This window comes from Crinia signifera, chromosome 8 (assembly GCF_055691185.1).
Source record: "Crinia signifera chromosome 8, ASM5569118v1, whole genome shotgun sequence".
Taxonomy (NCBI): domain Eukaryota; kingdom Metazoa; phylum Chordata; class Amphibia; order Anura; family Myobatrachidae; genus Crinia; species Crinia signifera.
Window position 1 is genome coordinate 111,255,194 of NC_139224.1, and position 27,207 is coordinate 111,282,400.

Consider the following 27,207-nt stretch of genomic DNA (forward strand, 5'->3'; position numbering starts at 1 on the left):
TCTGACAAGAGGGGCCGATTAGCATTTCATTTCCTCATCACCAAGATTTGCTAAATTCCTTCCCCCCAGAAATGTACAAAGTGCATTGTAAGTCCAGAATGCATTCCTCAATATTCAATACAATATACACAATATATGATGCAGTCCTAGCTCAGTGCCAAACATATATTACATAAATACATATGATATGTGTGCCGGGTGCCCAGCTCAGTGCTATAACTTACATCAGCACTGCAGCAGGGGTCCTGTCCCAGCTCAGTGCTACTCATACAGTTTAAAACAGGGCAAGTGCCCTTGTTCTGAATAACGGCCAAGCACGGATAGTTAACCCCTTCAGTGCTGTAGCCGCCATTAACCCCGTGTGCTGGGCTCTCCGGCCACACAGGCTCCTGACACTTCTCCTCTCAGGAGTACACTGTTTACCGCACCCAGGCACCGCACTGTTCTCTTGACTATCAATACACATACTACACTACATGCACCCCCCACCCTGTATACCGCCCCCCCCCCCCCCCCCAGGCATACTTAATAGCCCCATCCCCCCCCCCCCCCCCCACACACACACACACAAAAAAAAAAACACCAATATACTATACTACTATTCTACAGTTGAGGCTTTTTACCACAAGGCCACTTAACTTAAGGAGGCGGTTATGTGCCTCCCCGGCAGATAAAAAAAAAAAAAATCAATCATAAAGAATGCATTTTATGGGGCTAATTGGCGATTAGCTGGAACTCTTTTATCTTGCCATTCTCCTGCTTCTCTTGGCGTAGGAAAGAAAACTGCTTCCCCCATCAACTATGACCTTTAACCGTGCAGGAAACATCATGAAATACTTTAGACCGAGATCCCTCAGTCGCTTCTTGTTCTCGGTAAATTTAGTCCTGCTTTTTTGGACCTCCAATGTAACATTTAGGAAAGACTGACATTTTAGTCCCTTTATAATCCAATTGGCCTTTCGTACGAGACAACTGCAGTATTGTGCCCCGATCCTGATAATTGAGCATTTTAAAGATCATAGTACGGGGTGGTTCCCCAGGTGGAGGGGGCCTAGCTGGTACCCTGTGTGCCCTTTCGACCACAAACTGGTTAGAGAATGATGTAGCATTGTAATTATTACACAATAACTGTTCCACAAATTTTTCTGCTTCATTCCCTTCTACTCTCTCCGGGAGCCCCACCAGCCTAATGTTGTTTTGTCGCAGTCTCCCTTCCACGTCTGATAGTTTATACTGAATATCACGAATTTGTCCCGCCATCATGTCTACTGTGCTTTACAATTTAGTGGTGGAGTCCTCCAATTTAGAGACCCGGCTTTCTGACTCTTTCATCTTGTCCTTTACTGTTTTTACATCTTGCTTGATCTGGGCTATATCAGCCTGCACATCGTTTATTTTTTCAGTCAGGCATGTTTCACTATTACTTATTGCTTCAAGAATCTGCTGCAGTGTAATATCATGAGTGCTGGTAGGATTAGGTCCTTTTGCAGGGGTGGTTTGGGGGTAGTGAGTACGGATTGAGAAGTGTTGCCTGCTTGTGATCTGGCATATTTTTCCAGGCAAGCAGCCGCCGCTGTGTTGCCAGTTTTTCCCATTGCACTTAAATGTGACGGGTATATTTTATATATGCAGGGGCTAATATATTAGGCCGATCAACCAGTCTCAAAGCACAAAAAGCTTGTTTTTTTCCCTTGCCCAGGGACGTGCAGATTTTAGATAGCAACAGGGTAGTTCAACACAGTCTCCCCTGCACACTAAATTTACTGATATTAATAAATAGTGGAGATTAGGTTCATGAATTGATCAATGCATTTAAGCCTGCAGCCCCCTTCACGGGACCCCACTTTTCTGCAGGTCCTAACTACTATCGTAGGACCCCCGACGTGACCAAACGAGCGGCGGGTACACGCATCGGATCAGAATCGGATCAAAGAAATTACGAAAAAGCCCAAAAGTACATACAATCTACATACAATCAGTCGGTATTGTATCATGATTGAAGGGATTGAGGGAAAATCGTCCTGGTTTGTACCCAGCATTAGTTCCACAGCAGAACTAATATCACCCAAAAAGACCAGATTAATTTAATTTTATTACACCCCCCTCCCATACATAGTGATACTTACCTACAGTATCTTGGCCTGAAGCATCTTTTTCTTCTCCAGTAGAAATCCTATTTTGGGTACCTGTTGATGAAAATTATACTTACAGTACCAGCTGCTTGGCGTGGATCACGTCCTCTTAATCCTCAAAACAAAGAAAAATTAGCACCTGGTGCCAGGACGAACTGTGACAAGTGCTGAATGTAGTATTGTTTACACTCGGCGCTTCTCACCCTGAAATGCGCTAGGCAGCCAATCTGGAGCTGAGTTTCCAAAACTCGGCTCCTGACTGGCCGCCTAGCGCACTTCAAAATATTTCCACACGACTGCCTACAAATACTCCTATTACTCAAGCGCACATGCCCCATTCTGGTGTACGGCGCGGGTTGGTGGATGACGGACAGCGCAATTGGAGCTGTTCTGATGGGAGCGGCTCCAACTGTACATATATTTTGAGTTACGTGCATATTAAGGTGCAGGTATGTGCGTGAAGGAATGCAGCCAAGTCAAGGTGAGTGATTTCAGTTACAGATTGCTGCACTTTAGAACAGGTTTATGCAGAACCTCGCATATAATTATTCACAAATCTATAACACTGAAACATGTATGATGGCAGAGTATGATTACACCAAATACTTATACATGTATAAAGCAGTGAAAACAGTAGAGAAGTGGGCTAGTGGAAATGTTGTCCATAGCAACCAAGCAACTTTGAGATAGCATCTATTAAGTTCATTCCATGAAATAATAGATATAAGTTGATTGGTTGCTATGAGCCAGGACCAGATTAAGAATTTGTGGTCGACACCAGAGCAACTAACATATGGGGGCCCTTTCTAATAAAATTGTCAATAAGATTTGCTGGTGATGTTGTCAACAACTATAATGTGCACACAATGTGCTCCATGCACCACAAACGTATGTATACCACACAGATTCCCCAGTTGTCAGATATCCCTATAGTTTTTTTCTGGTGGTGTTTACTTTAAAAAAAAACACACACACTTAGGGCCAGGCACAAATGTGGTCACTACTTCAATCGCATACTCAGTCAATCTGTGAAAATACACAGATGTCACAGTCGTGGGGATTTGTACAGATAAGCCCTCTGGCTACATCTCAGTTGACAACTTCGGCCGCACATTGGCTGCAGAATTAAATTCATGATCAGACCTCGACACACACATGCTTGACAATTTGAAAATTAATCCTGACTGTGTCCAGTGGCGTAACAATAGCCCAGCAGAACCCATGGTCGCAGGGAGGCGCTGAGTAAGTGTGGGTTCGGAGGGTCTGCGGGGCTATTGATGCGCTGCCTGCACTGCTGCCGGGACCAGTCTTCATTACTCCTCTGCTTGCCACCACCGGATTTGCAGATCTACTTGTCTGCGGTCCCGGCGCTCCTCCTGGCTCCTGCTAATGAAATATAGCCCACACAAAAAGTCCACTCCCTTACAGCGGACACTTTTTGAGGATGTTAGAGGAGGTGGCAGCCTCCTCTAGCATCCTCAAAAATGGTCTGCTGTTAGGGGCAGCCATTTTGTGATTGTCATTTTCTTTAACAGTAGCCAGCCAAGAGAAGCGCCTGGACTGCAGGAAAGTAGATCTGTGGATCCCGGCCACAGACCCGGCGGTGGCGGGTAAGGCAGGGTTGGGGGGATAGGGGTTTATTTTACTGGGGGGGGGGTTGCTGAAATTACAGCCCGAGGGGGGGGGGTGTGTGTGTAGAAAACCCAGGTGCCTAAGGAGCTACCTTTGTTCCAGTTTTAAAGAGTGTCACCTGCTGCAGTACAGTAAACTTCCCCTTTAAATCAAGAAAAAAAGAAGGGTTTACCACTTGATTTTTGGGCTCTAGTACATACCCATTCATTCAGGATTACATATAGAGTGGTGGATATCAAGACAGTCTCATCCAAATAAATATAGTGTCTCTGAAATCTTTCAAACATAGGGGAAGAATTTCCCATTGTGTAAGTCCGTAATATACAAAGCTTGTATATGCAATTATTTAGAAACTTGTACCAGCAATTGTTGTCTACCATTATACTGTATGTACACAAAAACACATAAGATGGAGAGAACAATAGCAGTATTCTGTACTATTAGTCCGATTCAGGTTGGCTCGGTAGGCTGCGAAGATCCAAACACCCCACCCCCCTGCTGCTGCCAATTTGCCTCATTAACATGCAAGGGGATGTGTAACAAAGACACATCCCCACACATGCCTCCGCTGCAGGAGAAATCATACGATAGTTGCTGACCATCGAATGATTTCTCTTGGCTTTGCAAATAATTGGGAACTGATTTTTATTTGCAAGCACCAGGACGAAGACGGGGTGGGAGGCTGACACCATGTGACGTCAGCCACCCGCCCCTGGCAGACATCGCTCCACCCGCGTACTCATGGGAACGCTCATAAAATGCTGGGTGTTCCCATGGGCAATCCCTGTCCCCGCTGCTGTCCATGTCCATCCCCGCTGTGAACGGGCCGGTGAGTGTGTAACATGTAACAAAAAATACATGTGTAGAAATATAACAAAATCTCCTCCTTACAAAGATTAAATGAGACAAACAATGAAGACCCTTGACACAAAATAAACTTTGAGGAAACTTGTAAAGGTATCTTTTCCTTAAGTGATCTTTCCCTGCCTAATTAAAATTTATAAAACAGTATGTGGTAATTCCAATTATATTACATATTGGACATCTTTTTAGATTTGGGTGGGGTTTTACTTCAAAGTGAGATCTATATTGAAGTGTAAAAATAAAGCAGTCAGTATTTTCACTGCACAGAAACAAAATTACTCACCCAAATCTAATTCTCTCTGCACATGTTACATCTGCCCCCCTGCAGTGCACATGGTTTTGTCCATCTAAGAAGGATTTTGTCAGAAAGAATGAACCAAAATAAGGCCCTCAATGAGGATACTTTCCCTAATACATGGTGATGAAACACCTTCTTCTGTTTAATCCAGTAACTAAGCACTAAGGGCCTGGTTCAGTAAGGATTGGTCCCCAGCATATTTGCGCGAAGACCAATGGTGCGGCTCTGCACATGCGTATAGGCGAATATACGCATGTGCAGGGCTGCTGTACAAACGTCTTTAGTGACTATCACAGTCGCCGAGGCGTTCATACAGAGGGAGCGGAAGTGGGCTTGAAGTGGGGAAGCCCAGTGTACCCTGGGTGTGCCCACAAAATTGGTGGGTCTGCCCAGAAAAATGCTTGGCATCCCCATGCAAACGCAGGCGGGTTGAAGCCTGCAGGGGTGGGTGGCTAACATCACATGATGTCAGTGCCTTGTTCACCAAAATAACCACTGTCACCCTCTGCCCCTACCCTTCCTGTTGGTCCCCCGCTCCGGCTTACCCAGTGATCGTATGCCGGAGCTCCCCCGCCACCAGCCGACAATCACCATACTGTTGTGACGTAGGCGTCAGGCTCGGGGATGTTCAGGGCAGCTCGGGGGGACTCGGGAGAATTCAGACATCTGAGTCCTCCCGAGCCACCGCGAAACATCCCCGAGCCTGCCGCCTGTCTGATGACTGACAGGCGGCTGGGGCAGATCGTGAGGGTGGGGCGGCGGGTTCCTATTACCTGTGGTGGGTTTTGCTGGGGCAGAACAAAATAGGTTTGTGATGCCCCAGCAAAACCTACCACTCAAGGGGTTAATATTTTTAGAGTAGGGACCTTCCTTAGTTTTTACAACACATGTATTATTTTTTTTATTTTCCATATATGCAAACCGAGCACAAAAGTCAGACACATCACTCACACAGAGGAAGCTCTATTAAAATGAACATCATCGTACCCTTTCGAGCATCACAGGATCACTTTATTTATTTATTTACAGTTTCTTATATACCGCAGCAGATTCCATTGCGCTTTACAATTGTAGACAGTGACATAACAAACTGCGTTACAACAGACAGACTTGGAGGTAGTAGAGCCCTGATGCAAGCTTACAATCTAAAGGGACATAGGAGGGATACAAAAGGACAGGCACCAGTAATAGCCTAGCAGTCCCACCAAGTTGCAGGTCCAGAAGGAAAGCTATATTATATGTGAGTGCCTCTGATGGTTATGTGAGTGGTACCTAAATTTTATAGGCTTGCCTGAAGAGGTGAGTTTTCAGGGAACGGAGGCCAGTGGAGCATCTTATTGTGCTCGGAAGGGCATTTCATAGGGTGGGAGCAGCCCGATGAAAGTCCTGTAATAGTGAATGGGAGCTAGTGATCCGTGCAGAAGAGAGTGGCCATGCGATGAATAAAGATATATATGTTGGTGCGTTATGGTTAATAGCTTTATATGCGAGTAGAAGTGTTTTATATTGAATACGGTAAAATACAGGCAACCAATGGAGGGATTGGCAGAGCGGATCAGCAGGCAATGAGCATCTTAATAGGAAGTTCAGCCTAGCAGCAGCATTCAAAATGTATGTGGCAAGAGTCTGTTCTTGGGAAGACCAGTTAGGAGATTTGCAATATCAATGTGGGATATAATGAGTGCATGGATAAGAGATTTAGTAGTGTCTTGTGTGAGATAGGGTCATATTTTGGATATGTTTTTTAGATGCATGTAACATGATTTGGAGACCGATTGAATGTGGGGAACAAAGGACAGTTCAGAGTCGAGGATGACCCCTAGGCAACGAGCTTGTGGGGTAGGGTAGATTGTCAAATTGTCAACAGTTATGAAGATATCAGGATGGTAACTGTTCTTGGCTGGTGGGAATATAAGTAATTCCATTTTGGAAATATTGAGTTTGAGGTGGCAAGAAAACATCCAGGATGAGATGGCAGAGAGACATTCAGAGACTCGGCCCAAGACCACTGGTGACAACTCTGGGGTTGATAGATTTGAGTATCGTTCGCATACAAGTGATACTAAAATCCGAAAGAGCTCATTAGTTTGCCAAGAGATGAGGTATAGATTGAAAATCATCTTATATATCTTCCAGGCTATTCTCTATTGCAATAAGAACTCTTGGTACATTTCAAGGACTCTTAAGGATGAAAGGGACGTATGTTCTGTTAATTTATATGCTTAATGCACCTTTGTCAATTGCTCCATTAGATTTTACGGTACTTGTGTATTATCAAGGCGCCCCCGATTTCCATCGCAGGGCATTGTACAACCACAAAATTGCGTCGCATTGCATCGATTGTACCCGATTTTTAATTGTACGGGCACCCAGATGCCTGATTCCTATGTTAAATGCCCCCCCAGAACCGATTTTAGATTATACACCCACCCTGATGGGTAATGACTATGTTAAATGCCCCCCATTGTTAACGCCACCCCACTATCAGCGCAAACCCAAAGCGTGGTGAGCGCAGTGAGCCCGCGAGGGGCGGCGGTATGCGTCCTCTGACCTTTTCATACCCCCACTATGCACGTCGGCGCGGAGTTGATTTTATATAGTGTGGCGAGCACAGCGAGCCACCGAGCCCGAAGCGTGGCGAGCGCAGCAAACCCCGCGAGGGAACGCGTAATACTTGTGAAGTAATGCGCTGCCCCTCGCGGGGCTCACTGCGCTCGCCACTCTTTGTGCTCGGTGGCTCGCTGCGCTCACCACACTATATAAAGTCCACTCCACGCCGACGTGGATAGTGGGGGTATGAAAAGGTCGGAGGACGCGTACCGCCGCCCCTCGCGGGCTCGCTGCGCTTGCCGCGCTTCGGGTTGGCGTTGATAGTGGGGTGGCATTAACAATGGGGGAGCATTTAACATAGTCATTACCCATCAGGGTGGGGATACAATTAAAAATCGTGTCTGGGTGGGCATTTAACATGGAAATCGCGTCGCATCGCATGTCATTATAATGGCATGCGATGCAACGCAATATTAAAATTGTACACTCATCCCGGGGAAAGCCTCAAATCGGGTCCCATCGCATGCCATCGTATACCTTAATTAGTGGTATGTGATGTGACGCGATGGGCGCCGTTATAATACAAAAGTACTGATTTTACTATTACCCACTATTACTCACCCTCTTTTCTATGCTACAAGATATAATTTGGTTCGGTACTCCATATATAAATGGTTGATAATGATGTTCGAGCATACCTAAAAATGCCAATAATAACATACTGAATGATTTGGGGCATATGATAAATTATGATTATGGGTTTAACAAAATCTACAGTGACATTGAAATTATACATCGGTACAGAAAAATATCAACATGAAGGTCGCAGTGATCGGAGCAGGGAACAGTGGTCTGATATCCATTAAATGCTGCTTAGATGAAGGATTGGAGCCTACTTGCTTTGAAAGGAGTGAAGACATTGGTGGCCTCTGGAGGTTCACAGTAAGTACTTAATCTACTGTACAAAATCTCAATGCTCGTAACATCCAAAATAATAATTTTAGTTATATAGTGCTTTATTCCAGATAACAACTTTTCCAGATAACTTTTATAGATCAAAAAACACAGGATACAAATTAAATAGATAAAGGATTAATTTAATAGTACATAAAACTAAACTACACACATACTGTAAGACCTGAATCAGATGTTAGATGCTGTACAGGGTCTGAAGAAAGGACCCGGGACCCCCCATCTCCAGTTGCAGAGAGCCACGCACTGGGAGAGAGAGGACAGACAGCCCAGCACAAACTGCTCAGAGAGAGGCATCTGCAGCGGCAGTCAGTCCTCTTTCTTCCTGCAAAGGTGTGCCATCACACCCGCACCCTGCCTCCCTACCGCTGCCCCCACCCCTGCTAAGACTTCTTTTTTTTTTACAGGGATATGGCAATGCCCCCCACATTGCGTACCCTCTAACTGTAACGTTTTATCCGGTACAGTACCGTTTTTTAACAGTCTGTACCGGCTAGAATTAAGTGTACTAATTGTACTGATTTTTTCAAAGCTTTGGCTGAGGGACTCTGGGAGATGTAGTTCATAACATCACCATCTGCTCCCCAAGGAGTGAGGGGGAGCATCAAGCGAGGACTACATCTCTCAGGGTGTACAGCGATGGGACGTGGCAGGCCTGCCTCCCCCTTCTCAGGGAGAGAGTCCGGTTGACGGATGTCGTGGCTGTTGGGGGCGGTGTGTGTGAGCCGCTCCATCCCCCAGTGCCCTCTCCCCTTGCAGCCGGGACCTGCTCACCCTCTCTGGGCTGGACGCTTAGATAGTACAGGTGTGCGCTCATGGAGTAGTGATCATGTGTCTGACTAATACGTATGTGACATGCGTGTTCAGCATGATCTGTGATTATGAGGTGAGGAGTAGCTTGTGTGTGCGCGCTCCTCCTGATCCTGTGCATCGGTTTTTGTTTGGGATGTGTAGAGGAAGGGAAGGAAAAGGGTCAAGACCACACACCCTTTACAAATGGTCACACCCTCTATCTAAAGTCACACCCCCTGGCCTGTACCAATTTTTCAGTTGGAATTGTTGGAGGGTATGACATTGGCCTACCCTCCCCCATTTGACAGGGGCCCCACAGTGTTATGGGCACTCCTGGTGCAACCAATGGTGCATCTCAATACACAGAACCACTGGTGTATCAATAATGGGTGCATTGTATGCGGTGCACACGAGCCCCTAAGGTTCAGGGGGGGCCCACAACACACATTCATTTTCAATAATTACTCTCCCAAAGTTTTGCATTTGCACAGTAGGTACAGTAAATCGCTGGGAAAATGGCCACCATGCTTTTGCAAACCAACCAGAATCACCCCCATAGTACCCATATTCTATTGCTTACCAGATGGAGATGAAGAGGTCCATACTGAGACTGCACACAGCTGCGGTAGCAAATGCAATACTCTATGTACAATGCAGGAGTAAACAGAGAACAACATCAGCAGCTCCAGTGGCTGGCTGGGCCTGGGGGAATGGTGTCTATGCCCTCTGGGCTGATCCGATTTCAGTATCTAGTCCATTGTGTGATAAGTAGCATTGGCAATTCATGTACAGCTGCTTGCTTTTCTGTTGCACTTTTTGATTACATCTTTTACATATTTCTAACTGGAAGTGCTGGTCCCTGATTCGTTTGGACTGTCTTTGAAATAGTCATATCGATGAGGAACTCTCTCTCATATATATATATATATATATATATATATATATATATATATATATATTTTTATATATATATATATATATATATATATATATATATATATAGGTACAGCGAGTTGGCACTCCAAATAAATAGATTATGGACTTGGGTGCCCTTGTCAGAATAGGTAGAAGCTTAGCATGTGGACCCCAGGGGGTATTCCACAACACGGCACTTCAGGATTTGCAATCGTGGAAAAATGTGTATGTATGTACAGATGGAGCCAGCCTAGTTCAATGCCGGCGCCTGCCAGATCCTCTCCTCTAGAGCGCCGGCGATAGGGACTGGGATGCGCGTGCGTCTCACGTGCATCCCAGTAGCACGGCAGATGGGCAGCGTCTCCCTGCCCATCTCCGCTTCAGGGGGACGGACAGGGCTCAGGGCGGCGAGGGGGACCTACGGCGATGGCGGGGGAGGCCTCGGGGACCCGGGGCAAGCTCCGTTGCCACGGGGCACACGAGCGTCTCATGCGTACACGCCCCTGGCGGGAGCCGGCCGCTGGCAGGGGCTGCCAATACTTTCACCAGCCCTTGCAAAGACTAGGCTGGCTCCATCTGTACATCAGCTTACTGTTACCTGATGATGGGGGTCTGCACCCGAAACGTTGTACATCAAAAAAATTCTACATTTGCAAATCCTGGAGTGCCGTATTGTAGAATAGCCACTAGGGTCACCATGCTAAGCTTATATATATTTTTTGAAAAAAAACGGCATTCACACATGAATGGTTGCTTGCTGCAGTGCCTTCTTAGAGACAGGGCCGCCAATAGGGGGATGCTATGGGTACAGCTATCCTTGGCCCTGGCCTCTGAAAGGGCCCAGGCAGCTCACTTTGACCACCCCAACCCTCCTTCACACTGCCTCTGCTGCGTTGAACAGAGCAGGTCCCAGAGCGCATGCTTATTCAACCCAGGGCGCCAGTGCCAGTGGGCAACTAAAATGCTGCACTGACTTTTGAGCCAATCAGAGCTCGCGTACCGGCAGCCAATCAAAAAAGCTTGTGTGTCAACAATTGTTATGTCTACTTTTGATCCCGTTGACCTTTTGAACATGCTAATCTTTAGCACGGTCTACCTTTTACCCTATCGAACTATTGACACTGTCAACCTGTTGCATGGCGACCATTTTGTGTAGACCTATAGACTGTCTTTTTTTTCTGATCTATAAACCGGATACCTATCTGCCATGGGGCTGGCATTTTTACTGCCCCACATACCATGTATTTGGCTTACATAGAAACATAGAAACATAGAATTTGACGGCAGATAAGAACCACTTGGCCCATCTAGTCTGCCCCTTTTTTTAAACATGTTACCTCAAACCATATTTGATCCTTATTTTTTTGTAAGGATATCAATATGCCTATCCCAAGCATGTTTAAATTGTACTACTGTATTTGCCTCTACCACCTCTGATGGGAGGCTATTCCACTTATCTACTACTCTTTCTGTGAAGTAATTCTTCCTCAAATTTCCCCTGAATCTTCCTCTCTCTAGTTTCAGTGCATGTCCTCGTGTTCTGTTGCTCCTCTTCCTGTGAAGAATGTCTCCCACCTGTACCTTGTTAAAACCCTTGATATATTTGAAAGTTTCTATCATGTCCCCCCTTTCCCTTCTCTACATATTACAAATTAAGATCTTTTAGTCTTTCCTGGTACGTTTTGTGATGTAGGCCATGCACCATTTTAGTTGCCCTTCTTTGTACAGTATCTAATGTATTTATATCCTTCTGGAGATATGGCCTCCAGAACTGAACACAATACTCTAGATGAGGTCGTACCAATGACCTATACAGTGGCATTATTACTTCTTTCTTTCTACTGCTGATACCTCTCCCTATGCAACCAAGCATCTGACTTGCCTTCTTCATTGCTTTGTTACATTGCCTACCTGCCTTTAAGTCCCCTGAAATAGTGACACCTAGATCCCTCTCTTCCTCAGTAGTTTCCATTATAGTGCCATTTATACTATATTTAGTCTTTGGATTTTTGCAACCCAAGTGCATTTTTTGGCATTAAACTGTAGTTGCCATGCTCTTGACCATTCCTCTAATCTACCTAGATCATCAATCATTTGTTTTACCCCTCCTGGTGTGTCTACCCTGTTGCATACCTTTGTGTCATCTGCAAAAAGGCACATTTTACCCTCAATTCCATTTGCAATATCACCAATAAAGATATTAAAAAGCACTGGTCCAAGTACAGATCCCTGGGGTACTCCACTTGTAACCTTTCCCTCCTTTGACTGTACTCCGTTTACTACAACTCTCTGTTTTCTGTCCTGCAACCATGCTCTTATCCATTCAACTATCTTAGAATCCAATCCCAAGCTTTCAAGTTTATTTAACAGTCTGCGATGTGGGACAGTTTCAAAAGCCTTACTAAAGTCTAGATAAGCTACATCTACAGCCCCACCTTGATCTATTACTTTAGTCACCCAGTCAAAGAAGTCAATAAGATTTGTTTGACATGATCTTCCCCCAGTAAACCCATGCTGTTTTGGATCCTGTAAATTGCTGGTTTTGAGATATTCTACAACTCTTTCTTTTAAGAGTGTTTCCATCAATTTCCCTACTACTGATGTAAGGCTCACTGGTCGATAGTTGCTTACCTCTTCTTTGTAGGGTTCCTGGTATTGCACCCTGCAGCCAGAGCTGCATCCTGTACAGTAGCCTGGCAGTGCTATAATTCCCAGGGCTGGTACTGATAGCAAGGTTATTAGGTGGGATAATCAGACTTTAAATATCGCCTGCTTCATTGCTGTCAACATCATTTTTGTGAATTACCTAGCTGCTGGTTGGAAAGCAGGCAGAATTTCAGAAATTAGTGACTGGTTATAGTGTTAGAATCAGCTCCTCCACTAGCAGCTTTGCATCCAGTAACATGGACCTTGCTAGTGGTATTCTCTGTCATTGATGACTCAAGGGAGCATGCATCATCAGCGACATACAGTACGGATGGAGCCCTTCTCAGCCTGCAAGCTCGCCATGGCGATGTTTCTGGCAGAGCTGGCAGGCTGCAGATAGCAGGGGCAGGGACGCGCGAACGTCTCACTCACTCACGCGTCCCACTCAGCTGGGTGGCAAGGAGTGGGGAAGAGGTGCTTCACTGCCCATCTCTGCTTCAGGGAGATGGGCAGGGAGCGGGGGAGATGGGCAGGGAGCAGGGACAGGGCGGCAGTGCTTACGGTAGAATGGGGTGCGCACATGCCCCCTTCCTGGCTCACGGCAGAGGACGCGATGGCGATATCTTTGCTAGGAGTCGCTGTAATGAGAGTGGCTCTATCTATAGTGTGTACTCACTCCTCATTGGTCCGCACAACATGATCCCCTACTATTAGCAGCAGCTTGGGAAATGTAAATGAATCCACGCTTAGCCAATTAGTATATACCTGGAGGCTGCTCAAATTGCCGTAAGTTACCAATGTTAACAATGATCCGATGGTGGTGATTCGATGTCCCTTGTTTGAAAAAAATTCTTCACAAAATAATTAAAAAGAGAATATTTTTTTCATTTATAAAATCATTTTGGATAAATTTAAATCCTGTTTTTTTGTGACTGTCCTGCGTCCCACCCGGAGCTGGCAGTGCTTAGCAGAAGCGAATAAATACTGTATGTATGCACACAGCATCTATCCATGGAGAGAGGGGGCTAGACGCATGGCCATTAGCTCTCAGAGTGCTGGCCACTCCCCCACAGTGCAGTGATGCAAAACAGGGGTTGCCATTGCTGTGAAACTACGCCCACTTTAACAAGCCACACCCTCTTCAGGAGCACGCAACACGGCCAAGTAACAATTTCAGAGCTATAATAAGTTGGGGAGTATAAATAAAAGGATGTAGATTTATTAAGCTGCAGTTTGTGAAAGCTGCCAAACATTGGTGGCTGTGACTGAGTTTTATATTGGCAATATGAATAAAGGCAAAACATGGCTGGTATAAGATTCATTCCTACTGCAGTTTTAAAACTACAGTATTGCTCTGAGCTGCAGCATAAGCAATAAAATGTCAAATTGTGCAGGTTTTTGCTTTTCTATTACAACACTGCTTATAAAGAAGGTTTTTTAGCAAACCGTATCATTTATACTTGATAAAAAAAAAAATTGTACAATTTCTATTTTCTAACCATATTTCAAACTTGCCTTCAGCCAGAGGTAGAGAATGGAAGAGGTAGTATTTATGAATCTGTGGTCACCAACACCAGTAAGGAAATGATGTGTTATAGCGATTTCCCATTCCCAGAGAACTTCCCCAACTTTCTTCACAACTCTAAAATGTTGGACTACTACCGGAGATTTGCAGAGAGATTTGGTCTGCTGAAATACATCCAGTTCAATGTAAGTATCCTTTGTTTATGTTTATCGCGATGACATCATGACTGAGCTTTTCGTTCCTTGTGCATATGTGTAATGTTCATATTAAAGGATGCATTTATATAAAAACACTTTTTCCATGGTGTTAGATAAAATCCAAGACTCCCGATTGGAAAATCCAGACAAACTTGACTGAGGTGTCCTACCCAAGTTATTTTCCAAAGTGCACCCCTCCGCTTTCCAAGAATGTTGGGTCATTAGGCAAATTGCTATTACTAAGTCTGCAAGCAGAACTTAATTCAGCAATTTATTGTTTGCCATCTATTTGCCATCATTCCTTTGTGTTCTTTTAAAGCCCTCCTTTAAATTATATGCACATGCAGCAATAATTACCTGGGACATGGGAGATGTGTAAATGTGAGTAAGATGACAAAATGGCGGCAAACAAAAGTTATTTGTGGCACGCTTAAAAGCAAATCTAACCATATTTAGTATACATTTTAAGTAACCAACTGAAGGCATAATTTTAGAAATATTAGAACTTGTTTTTCTTCATTTTATTTTCGCATACAGTAATTGTCTTTCATTATAATCATTAATATTGGTGTCAATCTGCAATGCAGTTCTACAGATTAGGCCACATTCTTTTGGGGCATTTATCAGTTCAACAGCCAAACGATTATTAAAAACTACACAATGAATTCCGTTTCTCCATCTGCGAGGTGTGTATGCACAGGAGGACCTGACAGAGTATGTGACAGAGTGCCTTACCTTTGACTTACAATTGGCTTTTACCCTTTGAGTGTTAACATCTGTGACAGATGTGCAAAATATATATAAAAAAGGCCAGAGTCACATTTGTTATATAAAAAATGTTGTGTTAAAAAGTATTATATTTCCTATATAAGGTAAAGATTACAGGTCATTAGGATGAATACAAATGTTTGCGTGGAAATTTTCACAACTATTTTGACAAATTCACTTGGCACTCAATGGGTTAAGCATAAGAACGCATAAGGCACACAAATGACAAAAACTGATTTTTTTCAGTGACATTTTCAAACTGAACTGGAAAACTTTACATTGTATTACATTTTTCTGTGGTCTTGTGTTCCTTGTCCTACCCCAACCACAAAACAACAAAACTATTTGATTAAAATAAGCATGCTCCATTCCTGACCATTATGGGAAGATTATATAATTAGAATATTGGGTACTTGTTTCCTAGCACGGCGACCATCTCGTTGATTGTATGCCTTAAGTTTAAGACACTTAAGGCATACAATCAACGCGATGGACCCGATGTTGTGTCAATCACCAGCTAATTTGCCGGTGAAAAACAAAATCGGGTTGATCGCGTCCATCGCAGCCCTAATAAGGGGCCGCGATGCGACCGACGCGATCAACCCCCATAGGGATTTTATCCATAGGGAACAATGTTAAATTATTTTTAAAGTGAAAATCGGGTTGATCGCGTCGGTCGCAAGGATGTGATCAATGCAATCAACCCGATTTTACATAGGTGACAATGTGAAATGGGCCAATATGGCCCATTTCACATTGAATATGGTTAAAAAGTATGTTTAATGCCCCCCATTGTTAATGCCACCCCACTATTGACACCAACCTGAAGTGTGGCGAGCGCAGCCAGCCCGCGAGGGGCGGCGGTACGCGTCCTCCGACCTTTTCATACCCCTACTATCCACGTTGGCGTGGAGTTGATTTTATATAGTGTGGCGAGCGCAGCGAGCCACCGAGCCCGAAGTGTGGCGAGCGCAGCTAGCCCCGTGGGGGACGCGGATACCTGTGAAGGTATCCGCGTCCCCTCGTGGGGCTCGCTACGCTCGCCACGCTTGGCTCGCCACGCTTGGCTCGCCACACTATATAAAATCAACTCCACGCCGACAAGGATAGTAGGGGTATGAAAAGGTCGGAGGACGCGTATCGCTGCGCTCGCCACGCTTCAGGTTGGCGTCAATAGTGGGGTGGCGTTAACAATGGGGGGGGGGGCATTTGAAACATGAGGGGGGGTTTGGTATTACAATGGGTTGTTTTACATTGAAATCAATGTAAAATCGGGTCTCAGGGACCATTTTACATTGATTCCAATGTAAAAATCGGGTCGATCGCGTCGATCGCATCGCTTGCGATTTGGTTGGCATGCGATGCGATCGACCCGATTTTTCCGACCCAATGGATACAATCAAAATCGGTGGCGCCGTGCTAGGAAACAAGTACCGAATATTGCACCTCAGAAATATTTGGCATCATAGGCAAGTGTATTGGTGCCCTTCACCCCGCCCCTCTCCTTCCCTCTGGAATAGATGCCACCACATAGGAATGTTGCACTAACATCATACTCTGTGTGAGAAGAAAAGATTTTAGCTGTAGCTGCTTAAATTGCAGGCAATGTACTAATAAAGCATTAAACATTTCTGATAATTATAAATTAAATGTACAGCCCTTACTACCTTGTTCTCCTCCCAGTACACCTGTATCCTGCACGTGGATCTACCTTCCTCTGCTCTGGCCTGTCTCCCCCTCCCTGCACTCTTACACTATGCAGCATTGAATGTTTAAAGGTTGATGATTGATCCATTCTTTTAATTTGATTAATGCACTGTTATTCCCAAACCTCCCTCTGTCATCTGGGGGTGTGTTGTATTAGGTTGACAGTTATTAGGCGAACAATGTTTAGGTCGACAGGCACAAAAGGTCGACCCGGAAATGGTGGATACATGAAAAGTTTTCCATGACTTTTTCATGGGGTTTTTTTTTGGCATCAATTTCTAGATTTGATGTGGACATTAACCCTTTGAGTGCCAAGTGAATTTTTCAAAATAGGTGTGAAAATTGCCCAAGCAAACAGTTTTATTCATCATAATGACCTGTAATGTTTACCTTATATACTGTAGGAAATATAAAAAATTTTAACACAACATTTTTTATTTGATTTTATATAACAAATGTAAGCGACACTGGCATTTTCTTGTGGATATTTTGAACATCTCTCACGTTGATGTTGGCACTCAAAGGGTTAAAATTCTGCAACACCATATGGTAGGGAAATAAACCATAGTACTGTATGTGAATAACAGTGGTCAAATAAAATTTTGATCAAATAAATTCATTATGGAGAACATTTATCCATAATACTGTACATAATGTGAAAAAAAAAAAAACATAAAGCATTGTACAGACAGAACACGTAACACATAATATAGGGGCTCACAATATCAAAAGTAAGAAGCTGCACAGACTAGTATAATGGAAAGTAGATAAATTATTGATTCCAACATGCATGCTGTTTGTCTGCTTATGGGTACAGCTAGTGGTTGCTGGTGCTCCCAAATTTTAGATAAAGTAACTAAGATTACTTTTGGGGGAAGACACAATAAGGACAGAAATGTTGCAATACATTTGTAACAGGGATTTTAGTGACATTAAACTGAACAGCAGAAGTGTACTGAAGGTGGACCAACCTTGCTCTCTCATTTGTACTGACTAGGGATGTCCGCCAGCCTCTGTCAGGAGTTTTGGATTTGGATATGTCTCTCCGTCAGTGTTTTGGACCTGGATTTGGTTTTAGATCTGTATTCTTTGTAAAAACTATAAGGGGCCAGATGCACAAAGCTTCAAAAGTGATAAAATGGAGAGTAATAAACTACCAACCAATCGGCTCCTGTCTGACATTTTTCAAACACAGTCTGTGACATGGCAGGTAGGAGCTTATTGTCTGGCTGTTTATCACTCTCCATTTTATCACATTTGGAGCTTAGTGGTTATTCTGGTCGATTCGCAAGGCTGCGAATTCGCAACCTTGCAAATCCAACAAACCCCACCCGGCGAATGAACACCCCCGCCCCCCTCGCAGCGCGGGTTCGCCCGTACAGGCTGCAAATGGATGTTTAGCATAAACATCCATTAGTATGCCTGCGAGTAACCTCTCACATCTTTCGATGGTCGGCGACCATCAAAAGATGTTGAAGGTACACACATATAAAAGTGACTTTTAAGTCACTTACATATGCGTGCACGCTGGCACGGATATGGGCGGGCAGCTGACATCACCGGATGTCAGCTGCCAGCCCCCCGCTCCTGCATCACCGCCTCATTACCATGAGACCATCCAGCGTTGTCATGGGAACGCCCATGGAACGCTGGGCGTTTCGATATGTTGATGGGGCAGCCCAGTGCCCCACGCCCTTCTCCGCCCCCTCACGCCGTCATGGGTGCGTGCACCCAGCGGACCGAAAGTTTGCCGTGGGTGCACGCACCCTATGTCTGCACATGCGCACAAACGCACCTGCGCATTTACGGAGGACATTGAATAGGAACTTGAATAACCCCCTTAGTGCATCGGAGTCAAGAACAGCTAAAATCACAGAATGTTGGCCTGTTTTTGTTCCTACACTATTATTAACCTCAATAACATTCATGCCCACTAATTTACAGTCGATTGTGACCACCTCACAACAATATTGTTTTTATGCAGACATTTTGGCAGTTTGTCATGTTCACAAGAAGACAGCAATTCTCCAAACAGCACATAATGCAAAGAAAAGAGGCGCAAGATGGAATTGTCCTTGGCACACCCACCCACCCTTATGTTGTGTATATTTAGCAGGACATGCATCGTTTAACAAACCATTCATTTCAACAACAGGGACTGGCACACTTGTAGGTAGACATGCAATAGGATGACTGGGTCAAAAGGATGACATGACAAAGATAGACACATGACAAGGTCGACATGAGTTTTTCATGATTTAAACTGGCTTGTTGACACTGACACCAAAAAATGTGAAACTCAAGTCGCCATTTTTATGTCTAACTTTTTCATGTCAACCTTTTGACCATGTCCACCCTTCCCATGTCAATCCTTCCCAGGTTGACCTTTTGACCCTGTGGACCTATTACATGTCAACCTTTTAGAGTTGACCAATTCATTGTCTATCTAGACACTGTCTATTTAATAATCCACACCCACAGAAAAGTGCAACCTGGTTTCAGACTTGTTTCCCCTGTAAATATGCTTTTCTATATTAATTACAATATGTCTGTGTCTTGTAGACTTTAGTTTGCAGTGTACGGAAACATCAAAATTTTGACAGTACTGGGCAGTGGATAGTTATTACAGAAAAATACGGGAAACAAAATACAACAACATTTGATGCTGTTATTATTGGCAGTGGTCATCATACAGATCCATATTATCCCCTGGAAGCTTTTCCTGGTGAGTACTGATTGGATAAGATCTAAGATAGAAACAGAAATATAAGCATTTTGTTTTTGATTTCTATGTACAGCTACTGTATGTCAAGAACTAAAGGATCACTCGTCACAACACATCACCATGGTGCTACAGGAATGTATTCGTTGCCAAGGTTTCACAAAATACTATGGTTCTATTAAGTTATTATCATGCAATAACCTTAGTCTATCACCAGATGTCATACTGAAGCCAGTACAGGGACCCCACTAAAAGATGAACACAATCACACAATAACACCTTTTAACCCCCTTCAAGCAGGGCCGGCGCCACCACTAGGCAGCTCTAGGCATTTGCCTAGGGCGCCGGCACCTGGAGGGCGGCAGTTCGCCCCTCACCCCCTGCACTGTGGTACCTGCGTAAAAAAAACTTCTGTCCCCGGCGTCCCTGCTGAGTGCTGGTGTAGGGGTGTCCGTGCCGCCGGGGGAGCCTGCGGCGCTGTTATCGTGTATACGCTTGTCGCGCCCGGCGGGGTCCCTACAGAGCATAGAAAATAACGTTTTTTTTACGCAGGTACCAACCAAGACCCCCCCCCCCCCCCCCCCCCGCCCGGCACCGGGGCGCCCCCACCCCGACTCGCCTGGGGCGCTCCGGTGCCTTGCACCGGCCCTGCCTTCAAGTAGTGCCCTTTCAACCCCTACTCTACCGCTCCCCAACCCTCTCTTATTTTCTCAAATGCCAGTATTCCCTGAAAGCCATAAGTATATTAAAGTTGAAATACTACAAATTTGAATGGGTCTTAAGTTTTGTAGAAAATAAATAGAAAGTTCCACAGGTAGAAAGAAGCAAAGACAAAATATTGCAGGCAAGAGTGAAAGGAAGTAATAAAAAAGTTATAGAGGTAGCATCAGGGCCGGAGCCACCACTAGGCAGCTTTAGGCATTTGCCTATGAGTGGTGATCACTGGCGGCGATGCCGCATGCTGCAGTAGAGAAGCAGCAGCATAGAAGCTGCTGCCCACTATGAGGAGCAGGAAGGACGTAGGCGCCCACCCGCCCATTTGCCATTCCAGCTGTCCAGGGAAGGACAGGGTAAGCTCCCTCACACTATTTGCACCCCCTCCCCGGCTTCCCCCTCCATGGCTTGAACCCCCCCTTGCGCAGGTTAGCGATGATAGTGGCTGCTATTCCCCCCACCCATGGTGCAGGTTAGTGGTGGCTGTGGATAGCACCCCCCCCCCCTGGATCTGGATAACGATGGTGGCAACCCCCATGCACAGAAACAACCCCCAGCGCAGGTTAAGGGGTGTACACATGGAGCGATTTTTGTTAGGGAGCGATTTTGACTAAGCAATTTTGACGAAGCGATTTGACTAGGTACAAAAGCGATTTTGACTAAACGGTTTAACTAAATGCACCAGCGATTTTAACTAAGCGAATTTGTCTGTGGGCGATTTTGACTATACTAGAATTAACATACTTGGTTGGAATTCATTGCAGATCGCCTAATGAATATCTCTCTCAGCAGTGAACACCAGCGATTTTGACTTGACAGCCAGGGATCTAGTCAAAATATTCTTGCCTGGCAACTCTTTTTTACTAAGAGATATTATAGGGCGATTTGTCTAACCTTGACAGAGATCTTTCCTAACCTTCTAAGCAATTTTGACTATGAAGTTAAAATCGCTTAGAAGGATCGCTCCGTGTGTACACCCCTTTAGTGGCGGTAGTGGCCGTGAGTAAATCCCGGGCGCAGGTTATCGGCGGCTGCGGAAAACACCACCCACCAGCCCACCCCACCACCACCGCCACAGCTGGATAACGGCGGCGGCAGTTAGAATATAACAGATAATTTTCACAGTGTTAATTGGTCATGTTGTAAGATTTGATATGTAACCACTCTACGAGTCACTGTCTAATTGACGTTTAGAAGCAAATTTGCCTAAAATAAAATAAATATGTATATGTATTCTCCAATATTATATCTTTGAAGGCATTAAGACATTTAAAGGGCAATACTTTCACAGTCGAGAATACAAAACCTCTGAAGGATTTAAAGGAAAACGAGTTGTTATTGTTGGAATGGGAAATTCAGGAACAGATTTGGCGGTGGAGCTTAGTCGGACAGCAGCTCAGGTATGATGAAAGTAAATGCAATTGTTATAACCACATGTCAACCTTATAAAGGTCGACATGTGGTTTTCCTTTTTTTTTGTCCCGAATGTCAACATAGTCGACATTTACACCGTACAAGTGAATTGCTGCGCTCACCATGCTATTTTGTTCTCCCACCACGCTGAAGTGAATAGTAGGGTATGAAATACCACCTGTCGGCATTTGTAGGTAAAAACTTATGTCGACATTTTGACTTTTGACCTTCCCATTGTCGACCTAATGCTTGTGTCAGCCTTAGCCATGTTGACCTATATCAGGAGTTGACCTAAGCCATTGTTTAACTTCAGTGGTCGACCTACTGTATTGCATGTCAACCTTCATAGGGTCGACCTAATGACCTTATCCTAGCGTTTGGGTAAAATGTGGGATAAACCATATAGCAATCATAGGCGTGCGCACAGGGGGTGCCGGGGGTGCACAGGCACCTCCTAATGACAGGCACCCCCGCACGCACGATTGCAGCAGGGTCCGACATCACTAGCATTTTTTTCTCCCGGGACCCGGCTGCAGTGACAGACGTGTGAGGACCCTGGCTGCCTGTAGAGGGAGCTGAATTGCACAGACAGCTCCTCTCAGGCATTACTGAGCAGCTCTGGGCGAGTGGCCGGGTCACTGCGAGGAGTGAGGACTTCCTGATGTTTGAAATGATCTGCAGGTGAGCTGGAACAGGGGGGCTTGTAGTTATATGAGCAGGCTATGACTTTGTTTTAGAGGGGGAGGGGGAAGGTGTATTGGTCTTTAATAATGCTGGCTGCTTTTTTTGTTATGTCATAAAGGTGTGATTTTATCAGCTTTTTGTAAGTATACTGTGTGTGTGTGTGTGTGTGTGTGTGTGTGTGTGTGTGTGTGCATAGGGGGGCTGTGTATATGTATACAATGTGTGTGGGAGGGGTATACTGTGTATACTACAGTACATTGTGTGTGTGTGTGTGTGTGTGTGTGCTCTGTGCCTGTATGTATACTATGTGTGGGCTGTGTATATGTATACTGTGTGTGTGTGTATGTATAGAGGGGCTGTATGTATGTATGTATGTAATGTATGTGTGTGTGTATATATATATATATATATATATATATATATATATATATATATATATATTGTGTGCATCCTGTAGGGGGGAGATATATATATATATATATATATATATATATATATATATATATATATATATATAGTGTGTGGGCTCTGTATGTGTATACTACATCTGTATGTGTGCAGGCTGTGTGTGTATGTGGGTGCGCAAAGGGGGATGTGCATATGTATACTATGTGTGGGGGGGCTCTATGTGTGTGTGTGTAGGTATGTGTGTATATATATATATTTAGAGAGAGAGAGAGAGAGGGCTGTGTATATGTATACTATGTGTGCGGGCGGGCATTTGCCCCTGGATACTTGGGGTACTAGTGCCCCAGGCCCTCCGCAGCCTCCTTCCCTTTTGAGCCGCTGGCCGGATGCTGCCTGCCACTGATAAGTAAAGTAGCTTCAGTGTGCGGCGTGCAGCGTCCGGCCAGCGGCTCTAAAGGGAAGGAGGCTGTGGCTCCGGTGGGCATCTTATAAGAAGAGCACCCAGCGCTACCCGGAAGCGCGGATTCACGAGAGCGCTGGTGTGCAATGCGCACCCCCAGCAATGAGCATGAAACTCCCCTTGTCAACGAGCATGTAACCACCCCCTTCCCAGGGAGCATGAAACCCATGGTAAGGAGCATGTGACTCCTGGCAATGAACTTTTCACACCCCTTCACCCCCCATGACATAATCTGTAATGGTCATCACAGTCTGAGGCGTAACGTGTAAGGGGCATCATTGTGCGTGGCATTAGGTCTGATGGGCATTAATGTGTTGCATTATGTGTAATAATAGGTGATGATGGACACGCCCAATTGGTAGTGATGGACACGCCCCTCCAATGGTGCACCCCCTAAGAAAATGGGCTGCGCACGCCTATGATAGCAATAATGTTGTATTTTATTGCTATTATATTTGGCGATTGATTTTTTTAGTGGTGCTTGTTTCCTCAGATCATTCTATTGTTTGTTATTCATGTACAACACCGGACTATAAGTGTGTACATTCTTTCAGCATCAGCAGGTGCTACAGGATGAGGCTACATGGCTGAGGCTAAGACCTTTTGTACACAACATCTTAATTGGAAAGATATACCAAGACCTATCCAAAAGCAGAGGTTACATTCTCTAAAGCCACTAAAGTCGGCTCCTGATTGGCCACTAGGCGGCCAATAGAATAATTCAGAGGAGAGGAGCCTAAGATGAAACATCTCTGCGCCTCTCTTCAGTCCGTGTCGGGTACTGCCGTAATCGCCAGAATTTGGCAGAAGACCTGGACTGCTTCAGAACGAAGAGGACAGATCTTCGCAGGATGAGCTTGGTGAGTTGGATTTCCTTCCACAGTTCCGGACTCTTCAGCCCTGGAGCCCTGGACCCCGGACCAGCCCCAGAACCAAGGCCCCGGACCCCGGAGTCTGCAGCCCCGGACCCAGGAACCAAGGCACCAGACCCTGGACCCTGAAGCCCCGGACCCAGGAGCACCGAACCCTGGACCCAGGGACCTACCGATGGGCTCATGATAGGTAAGTATCAGTATGTGTGGGCTTTGGATGTATTAAAGTTTTATTTTTAATGGGTGTCAGTGTGTTTATTTAACTTCTTTTACTGTGGAACTACAAGTGCCAACGGGCCCTATAATGCCCCACATGCTGTGACTTGTGGTTCTCCAAGTCCCAGCATGCAGGGGAGGCTTGCTGGGACTCATAGTTCCACGGTATAAGAGAATAGTTTTTCATCTATTTTTTACACAGAATCGGCTCGATATCCACAGCCCAGGTGCATCGAGGACAGCCTCGGTCTTCAGCATGGGCAGGTAAGTTCTGGAGGGGGGGAATCCTTCTTTGGGGGGATCCCCACTCCCCCAGGACCCCTGCCCATGCTGACCGGTCAGGGGGATGAATGCTCTGGCCGGGGGGGGGGGGGGGGGTACTTAAAAAAAAGTCTCCCCCAGACTGTGGCATTACCCTGCTGGCTGGTTGGGCCCGGTGCTTTTTCTTTAAATACGGGGGACCAATACGAGGGGACCCCTAGTCTGGTTATGCTCTGGAGGGGGGACCCCACAAAGTTTTTTTCCCAATTTTTTGTTTTATCTCTTTTTTTTTACACCAGAACCATGCACAGATCTCAATGATCTGTGCATGTTTCTGACAAATTCGCCAGTCAGAACCTGGTCTATTTATTTTGCGTTTTTTTTTTGTAACCTTTACCAAAAATCGAATCCCATTAAATTTGTATACTTTTTAATGGTAAAACATCTTTTTCAAAAATTGCACCCTATAAAATATAGGATTTTCGAAAAATGGACGAAAAACTGCAGTTTTTGCGAAAACAATCGCAAAAAAAAAAATCACCCCCCTATTAAATTTCGCCCGTTTTGTCTGTTTCAACTCAATGTGAGCTGTTAACTCTATGTACCAATACTCAGCTCTAATATTGTAGAAAGAGTCCATAACAGCCAGAGTACTGTTCAGCGGAGAGGAGCCACCACTATATTTGGACAATGAGACAGTCATCTCCCTTACGTTATACACACAGTTATACCCAATCATAAGCCAGACAAAGACAGCACTTGCTAAGTTAGATGTATGATTTACATTTCCTTCTATGTAGGTATATCTCAGCACACGGAGAGGATCGTGGGTCATGAGCCGTGTATTTGAACATGGGTATCCTTGGGATATCTGCTTTGACACACGGTTTCAGACCTTGTTGAGGAACACTCTTCCATCATCTGTTGTAATATGGCTGACAGAGAAGAAAATGAATGCGTGGTTTGATCATGCCAACTATGGAATCCAGCCCCGTGACAGGTACAGGGTAACAGTGTACTTGGGTACTGGTTAGGATTGTTTTAGTGAATATTTAGTAATAAAATGCTCAGGTACTAAGGTGTGACTGTGGACCAGATGACATGAAGCTCCTTCGTCTTCCGTCAGGTCTTCTTTTTCCACAAACACACCATCACAGAGAGGCAAGTGTAGTTTCTCCCTTTCATTAGCAGACACAGACTGACACGATGCAAAAGGTACAACTCAATTGTATTAAATTAACAGGTTTCGGACTATAGTCAAGCTAAATGTATTATATACAGTAATTATACTATTGTACCTTTCCTGGTAATTCAAGAGTTGGGTCGGAAACAGGTGATAATAATATACATAAGACAAGACTGTTTGAAATATATCCGCAATTTCAAAGAGTTTGTAAGCTGGCTATAGGTTTTGGGACAACAGCTTCTATAATTAGCAGGTGTAAATCAGTAGGGAGCAGATGTGCACATAAGTAACGTAGTTATAGGCCTTGGTACTGTGGCCCTTATTTGGATCTGGTTGCAGTCAGTGGTGCAAATAGAAAATGGGTGTGGTCGCGGGTGTGGTCATGGGCGTGGTCATATGACAATCGGAGGAGTGGCCACATGACAAAACTTTAGCACACAATGACATTTCTGTTTGGACTTGTGCATTGCATCCTGCACACAAAATGTAGAAGCCAGATAAAATACAAGGCGCATGTTCAAAATTTACACAGTAATACCTGTTACGCGTCACACACCCAATACATATTACCCATGCCATAATGCCCATTACACATTATGCCCCACACCATAATGTCCATTGTGCCACTGCCGCACAACTGTTGCCCATTACTTATATGCCCCCTCAGTGACAGATATGCCCCCACAGTGCTAGGTATGCCCCCACAGTGCCACACAAATGCTCACACAGTGCCACACATATGCCCCCAGTGCCAGCCATATGCCCCCACAGTGCTAGGTATGCCCCACACAGTGCCACACATATGCCCACACAGTGCCAGATATGCCCCCAGTACCAGATATGCCCTCACAGTGCCAGATATGCCCCCAGTGCCAGATATGCCCCCACAGTGCTAGGTATGCCCCCACAGTGTGACACATATGCCCCCACAGTGGCAGATTTGTCCCCAGTGCCAGATATTCCCCCAGTGCCAGATATGCCCCCAGTACCAGATATTCCCCCACAGTGCCAGATATGCCCCGAGTGCCAGATATGCCCCCACAGTGCTAGGTATGCCCCCACAGTGCCACACATATGCCCCCACAGTGCCAGATATTCCCCCAGTGCCAGGTATGCCCCCACAGTGCCAGATATGACCCCACAGTGCCAGATATGACCCCCACAGTGCCACACATATGCCCACATAGTCCCATATATACCCCAGTGCCAGATATGCCCCAAGTGCTAGGTATGCCCCTACAGTGCTAGGTATGCCCCCACAGTGACAGATACA

General features: G+C 45.1%; 1 protein-coding gene across 2 annotated transcripts in view; it reads left to right on the forward strand.

The window, feature by feature from the left end:
- LOC146026372 (dimethylaniline monooxygenase [N-oxide-forming] 2-like) overlaps nt 1–27,207 on the forward strand; it is a 57,016-nt gene that overhangs the window by 19,870 nt on the left and 9,939 nt on the right. The window contains exons 3-7 of one of the 2 annotated variants that reach the window (XM_083156988.1): nt 8,281–8,418; nt 14,323–14,511; nt 19,561–19,723; nt 21,692–21,834; nt 25,549–25,748. In XM_083156988.1, the coding sequence (XP_083013114.1) occupies nt 8,293–8,418; nt 14,323–14,511; nt 19,561–19,723; nt 21,692–21,834; nt 25,549–25,748 (821 nt within the window). In that variant the 5' untranslated portion in view covers nt 8,281–8,292. Of the gene's footprint in view, nt 1–8,280; nt 8,419–14,322; nt 14,512–19,560; nt 19,724–21,691; nt 21,835–22,477; nt 22,529–25,548; nt 25,749–27,207 lie in introns of those variants that run through there. The other variant, XM_083156989.1, reaches the window with a different exon arrangement.